This window comes from Vidua macroura, chromosome 23 (genome assembly GCF_024509145.1).
Source record: "Vidua macroura isolate BioBank_ID:100142 chromosome 23, ASM2450914v1, whole genome shotgun sequence".
Taxonomy (NCBI): Eukaryota; Metazoa; Chordata; class Aves; order Passeriformes; family Viduidae; genus Vidua; species Vidua macroura.
The window spans coordinates 6,750,275-6,757,328 of NC_071593.1; the positions used below are offsets into that span (position 1 = coordinate 6,750,275).

The window sequence follows — 7,054 nt, forward strand, 5'->3', positions numbered from 1 at the left end:
CCCAGTGGTTTTTTATCCCCATGTGGTTTTTTTAACCCCAAGCAGCAAACCAGAAATTGGAGGAGGCAGAAAATCTCTGTAGCCACTGCTCCACAGCTGAAAGGAGGTGTCTGCTTAAGGAAGGCAGGAACTTCCCCTGAAATGGAAAATGTAACCCCTAACCACCTCAAGGGGTGAGCCCTGACCCCTGGCAAGGCTTTTACAGCCCTCAGGGATGTTTTATCCCCATGGTTTTTTATCCCCATGTCGTTTTTTTAACCCCAAGCAGCAAACCAAAATTTGAACGAGGCAGAAAATCTCTCTAGCCACGGCTCGAGAGGTGAAAGGTGTCTGCTTAAGGAAGGCAGGAGCTTCCCCTGAAATGGAAAATGTAACCCCCAACCACCTCAAGGGGTGAGCCCTGACCCCTGGCAAGGCTTTTCCAGCCCTCAGAGATGTTTTATCCCAGTGGTTTTTTATCCCCATGTGGTTTTTTAACCCCAAGCAGCAAACCAAAACTTGGAGGAGGCAGAAAATCTCTGTAGCCACTGCTCGAGAGAGCTGAAAGGAGATGTCTGCTTAAGGAAGGCAGGAACTTCCCCTGAAATGGAAAATGTAACCCCTAACCACCTCAAGGGGTGAGCCCTGACCCCTGGCAAGGCTTTTACAGCCCTCAGGGATGTTTTATCCTTGTGCTTTTTTATCCCCATGTGGTTTTTTTAACCCCAAGCAGCAAACCAAAACTTGGAGGAAGTGGAAAATCTCTCTAGCCACTGCTCCAGAGGTGTCAGGGCATAGGTTGGACTTGATGATCTTAGAGGTCTCTTCCAACCTCATGATTCTGGGATTCTGTGATTCTGAGAGAGCTGTGTCGTGGTTTGGGATGAGGTGTCTGCTTTAGGAAGGCAGAAGCCTCCCCTGAAATGGAAAATGTGACCCCCCCCCCCCCCAAAATTCCTGTGATTTTGAACTTAAAAGGCTCTCAGGTAAAGATATGGGAATAGGAATAACAGTTCTTTACTGGGAAAATTAAAAAAAAAATACAAATGTAATAGCACAAACAAAAAAAAAAGAACCAAACCAGTGTCAGAGTGAGAGCAGGCCCTGGCAGGCTGTGGGTCAGGGTGGTGGCAGCAGTGCCATTCCATGGGGCTCAGCCCTCCTGCAGTGCCAGCTGTGCTTCTGCTGGAGCAGGATCCTGGACAAGGCTGGAGTTTTCCTCTGGAGCTCCAGGGCTGCTGTGGATGGGCCTGGGCTCCCTCTGGGAATGCAGAGAGGAAAGCTGCTCCTCTGGGAATCCTGTGGAAAAGTTTCTCTGGGAATGCAGAGAAAAGCTGCTCCTCTGGGAATCCTGTGGAAAAGCTGCTCCTCTGGGAATGCAGAGAGGAAAGCTGCTCCCCTGGGAATGCAGAGAGGAAAGCTGCTCCTCTGGGAATCCTGTGGAAAAGCTGCTCCCCTGGGAATGCAGAGAGGAAAGCTGCTCCCCTGGGAATCCTGTGGAAAAGCTGCTCCTCTGGGGATGCAGAGGAAAAGCTGCTCCTCTGGGAATGCAGAGAGGAAAGCTGCTCCTCTGGGAATGCAGAGGAAAAACTGCTCCTCTGGGAATCCTGTGGAAAAGCTGCTCCCCTGGGAATCCTGTGGAAAGGCTGCTCCCCTGGGGATGCAGAGAGGAAAGCTGCTCCTCTGGGGATGCAGAGGAAAGCTGCTCCCCTGGGAATCCTGTGGAAAAGCTGCTCCCCTGGGAATCCTATTTTTTCCCGGCAGAGCAGAGTGGTTTCTTTGAAGGGAACCAGAAATCCATTTAGGGCTGCTGGGTTATTTCAGCTCCAACCCAGGCAGCTCAGCTGGGTTCCCTCGGCAGCAGCAGAATGTTAAAATCTGGTTTTCCCTCCATGCAGCTGCTGCATCCTGAGCTCTTCCCTCAGAGCAGGGCTCAGGCTGGAGCTGGAGGAACTCTGCAGGAATAATTCCTGCAGGAAATCCCCCGTGATTGATGGAAACACCAGAATGAGCTCAGCCCCTTTTCCCCTCCTGGGCTCAGCCAGCCACGAGAGGAACAGGCTGGGATTTGGGATGAAGACCCAGCATTTCTTTTCCCAAATAAATCCCCAATTTCTCTGCAGGATCCTGAAGGATTACTCAGTGCAGCACCTCCCTGATGGCTCCATCACTGTGGAGTCCATCCTGATCCAGGCCACAGCTCACTCAGAGGACCAAGGAACCAAAGTCCTGCTCGTGTCCTGGACTTACCAGGTGGGAATTCCCCATTTCTGACCCAAATCCCTCCCATCCCAAACCTCCCTCCTCTGGCTTTGGAGCACTTTGGAAGATGAGGGGAGTCCCTGCTGGTTCCTGAGCTTTTGGGGTTGAGCAGAAATGGTTTTACAGCTCTGTAAAGCAGAGAACTTCTGGGGTAATTCCACTTAATTAATTCAGTTCTGTGTTTGAGCTCTGCTGAGTATTTCACTCTGTATTTCTTACTTGGAAAATTTCAAACAATTTGTGATCCTAACATTCTTTTATTTGAGTCATCCCATCATCTTCCCTTCCTGTGGCTGGATTATTCAACTTTCTGGATTATTAAACTCTTTCTCGACAGCAGGGAAATGCCTTTGGAAGGCAAAGCAATAAAATCAGTTTATTCCTGGATTTCAAGCAAAAATGGGGCTTTTCCTCAGAGGAAACCCCAGGGAGTTTCACAGCAATAGATTGTCAGAGCAGCCAGAAATGAATTTGTGGATTGTTTAAGTTTTTAAACACAGCTCACATCAGATCCTGCAGGGCCCAGGAATTCTCTCAGTGCATCCCGAGGTACCAAAATTGAATTTCCTGCCTCAAATGGGACAATCAAGGGAAGATTTTGCTCTCATCCTATTTCTCTGTGTCCCTTTTAGGATGAAGAGCTTGGCAGTTATCTCACGTCCCTGCTGAAGAAAGGACTGCCCCAGAGCACCCCCTGAGAGCAGAGCCCAGCCCAGGCTGCCTCACACATTTTATTTTGTTTACATTCTCAATGCTTTTTGCTGCTTGGTTTTAATAAAAGAATTCCAGTGTTTGTCCAATTCCTGCAGTGATGCTCACCAGCACTGGGATTTCCCCCCTTGTAAAAAAAAAAACAAACTTATCCAGGGAGTCAAGAACCTGTTTTGAAACAGATCTGAGGAGGTTTAATGTGCAAACAACTCAATTTTTGAGTTGTTTACACATTAAAGTTACTCAGTGTTCTCCCCTCCCACAGCTGATTTCCCTTAAAATCCCCTCAAGTGCTGCCTGAAACAATTAAAATTCAAAGTATAAAAGCACCACAGGACCTACAGAAAGTAAAAAACCCTGAATGTGCTGATACCCAAGCAGGAAAACCTCTTTAATTCCCCATCCTTCCCTCAGGGCCAGCTCCAAGGAGCCTCCAATCCAATTTTTTTACATTTTTCCATAAAGACTGTGCTTTATCTATAAAGATTTTGATAAAACCAGTCCCCCTCCAGTGCTGGGAGGATTTTCCACAGCCTAGAAATGGGATAAAAAGAGCAATTTCTGCTAAAGGTAAAGGATTATTTGGGGCTGATGCTCCCTCTGAGGCTCTCACAGTGCCAGGATTTTCACCAAAACTTCCCAGGGATTGTAATTTAGAAAAGCTGGAGCTGATTTTTCTCACCAAGATTTAAAAATTGCTCTGAGAGAGAGGCCAGAGGCCAGCCTGGGCTTTTAACAGTAATTAACGAGGTGGCCAATTAAGGACAAGCACCTGGCTGGATTTCAGGCTGCATTTGGAAATTCAGATTTTTGTTGCTCTGCTGCTCTCAGCCCTTTACAGAAGTTTTGGGGTGAAGGAGCAGAAGTGAGCCTGTGCCTCTGCTACACCAAAACCCCAAATCCTGTGGGCTAAACTCGGTTCTAAGCAGGTTTTAAGCCAGGCCTGTGGTTTTCTGGTGCCTCAGAAATGAAAAAAAAAATCCTCTCCAGAGTCTCACAGGGGATGGAAACTCAGCTCTCAGCAGTTAACACCAGAAAAGGGGTGAGGGGAGGTCAGATAATTCTGTTTACATCCCCAAATGGGAGTGGGGGAAAAAAAGAACTTTGGACATTTCAAGACCACACAGTGCAAAGAGCTGGGCTGAGTGTGTGGAGAGAGGAGCTTGTTTAGCAAAATCCTGGGATTTATCAAACATCTGCTCCCTCCTGAACCCCCAGGGATCAGTGCCCAGCCTGGAAACGCTGGGGAATTCCTGGGGAAGCCAAGGCAGCATGAGAAACCCCAAATTTGGCTGTGGGAGGTGGGCAGCAGGCTGGGAGGCAGCAGGAAAAGAGGGAATTGCCTGGATGCAGCCATTTCCTGCCTTTCCTTCAAATCCCTCCTTCCTGGGATGTGCTGCTTGCCAGGAAACGGCCCCAGGTTCTACCAGCCCCAAAATTGAACAGATTGAGCCCAAAACATCCCTGAACACAAACCCAGGAGTGCTCTGGGGGCCTGTCCAAGGCTCCAGCTCCCCCAAGGGCTGTCCCAGTTTTCAGATCCAAATCTCCATCTGCTTTAACAGCCACCCCATGGGGGAAAAAAAATGGATTTTCCAGGCTTGGTTTTAAGGCAGTAATTGCAAAGATCAGCTCTGGGTGGACCTGGAGTGGATCAGTTGAGTCCATCCCCGTGGATTTTCCTCCCACGCCTCCAGGCAGGCCCGGGAAGGGTCCCCAAAATTCTGGTCAGAGATGGTGAGCACCCTCCTGGACCTGAGGCTGAGCCTGGAGGGGCTGAGCCTGGAGAGGCTGAGCCTGGAGAGGCTGAGATTGGAGAAACTGAGATTGGAGAAACTGAGCCTGGAGAAACTGAGCCTGGAGAAACTGAGCCTGGAGAGGCTGAGATTGGAGAAACTGAGCCTGGAGAGGCTGAGCCTGGAGAGGCTGAGATTGGAGAAACTGAGCCTGGAGAAACAGCCTGGAGGGGCTGAGCCTGGAAAGCCTGGAGAAACTGAGCCTGGAGAAACTGAGCCTGGAGAAACTGAGCCTGGAGAGGCTGAGATTGGAGAGGCTGAGCCTGGAGAGGCTGAGCCTGGAGAAACTGAGCCTGGAGAAACTGAGCCTGGAGAGGCTGAGCCTGGAGAAACTGAGCCTGGAGAAACTGAGCCTGGAGAGGCTGAGATTGGAGGGGCAGTGCCAGGCTGGAGGGGCTGGCAGGGGATTTCCTCACTCCCTTCAGGAATTATTCCCTGAGGAATTAATCCCTTGAGGAATAATTCCCATCAGGAATTACTCCCCTCAGGAATCACTCCCTTCAGGAATCGCTCCCTTCAGGAATTGCTCCCCTCAGGAATTGCTCCCTTGAGGAATAATTCCCTTCAGGAATTGCTCTCCTCTGGGATGATTCCCTTCAGGAATTGCTCCCTTCAGGAATTGCTCCCTTGAGGAATGAATTTCTTGAGGAATTACTCCTATCAGGAATTAATCACTTGAGGAATGATTCCCATCAGGAATTGCTCCCCTCAGGAATTGCTCCCTTCAGGAATGATTTTCTTGAGGAATTACTCCTGTCAGGAATGATTCCCTTCAGGAGTTGCTCCCCTCAGGAACTGCTCCCTTGAGGAATAATTCCCTTCAGGAATTGCTCTCCTCTGGAATGATTCCCTTCAGGAATTGCTCCCTTCAGGAACGATTTCCTTCAGGAATGATTCCCATCAGGAATTACTCCCCTCTGGAATGATTCCCTTCAGGAATTGCTCCCTTCAGGAACGATTTCCTTCAGGAATGATTCCCATCAGGAATTACTCCCCTCAGGAATGATTCATTTCAGGAATTGCTCTTTTCAGGAATTGCTCCCTTCAGGAATGATTCCCATCAGGAATTACTCCCCTCTGGAATGATTCATTTCAGGAATTGCTCTTTTCAGGAATTGCTCCCTTCAGGACTTACTCCCTTTAAGAATGATTTTCTTGAGGAATTACTCCCGCCAGGAATTAATCCCTTGAGGAATTAATCCCTTCAGGAATGATTCCATTCAGGAATTGCTCCCTTCAGGAATTATCTCCCTTGAGGAATTGCTCCCTCGAGGAATTAATTATTCCCTTCAGGAATGATTTTCTTGAGGAATAATTCCCTTCAGGATAATAATATATAAAAATGATAATAATAATAATAATAATTCCCTTCAGGATAATAATATATAAAAATGATAATAATAATTCCCTTCAGGAATTACTCCCCTCAGGAATTATTCCCTTCAGGAATGATTTTCTTGAGGAATAATTCCCTTCAGGATAATAATATATAAAAATGATAATAATAATAATAATTCCCTTCAGGAATTATTCCCATCAGGAATCACTTCCTTCAGGAATTGTTCCCCTCAGGATTTACTCCCTTCAGGAATTATTTCCCTTCAGGAATTATTTCCCTCCAGGAATTATTTCCCTCCAGGAATTATTTCCCTTCAGAAATTATTTCCCTTCAGGAATTACTCCCATCAGGAATTACTCCCTTGAGGAATTAAATTACTAAAAAACTCGATAAAAATATGAGGAAAACCACAAAAACTTGATAAAAACGTAACTTGATAAGACCATGATATAAACATGAGAAAAGACAAAAAAACTTGATAGAAACGTGAGAAGAGAGACAAAAAATGTTAAAAACGTGAGAAAAGAGATAAAACCATGAGAAAAACATGAAAAGAGATAAGAAAACATAATAAAAACATGGAAGAGATTAAAAACCATGGTAAAAATATGAAAAAAAGAGACAAAAATGATAAAAACATGAGGTAAGAGACAAAAAAATAATAAAAATATGTGAAAAGAGACAAAAAAACATGAGAAAAAGTTGAGAAAAGACATTAAAAATGATAAAAATATGAGAAAATACATAAAAACATGTGGAAAGAGATGAAAACATGATAAAAACATGAGCAAAAAGAGAAAAAACTTGATAAATCCAGGAGAAAAGGGAGAAAAACGTGAGAAAAAGAGACAAAAAAATCAGAAAAAAAATCACCAAAGAAATCTTTTAAAAATTCAGAAAAAAATCAGAAAAAAAAATCAGAAAAATTCAGAAAAATATCAGAAAAATTCAGGAAAAAAATCAGAAA

At 45.8% G+C, this 7,054-nt stretch overlaps 1 protein-coding gene across 1 annotated transcript in view; it reads left to right on the forward strand.

Annotated features, from left to right (window-relative positions):
• The window catches only part of INTS11 (integrator complex subunit 11), a 29,909-nt gene extending 26,868 nt beyond the window's left edge, over positions 1 to 3,041 (forward strand). Inside the window, exons 17-18 of the mRNA XM_053997360.1 lie at positions 2,103 to 2,232; positions 2,874 to 3,041. Of these exons, the coding sequence (XP_053853335.1) occupies positions 2,103 to 2,232; positions 2,874 to 2,939 (196 nt within the window). The 3' untranslated portion in view covers positions 2,940 to 3,041. The remainder of the gene's footprint in view (positions 1 to 2,102; positions 2,233 to 2,873) is intronic.
• Positions 3,042 to 7,054: the final 4,013 nt, after the last annotated feature.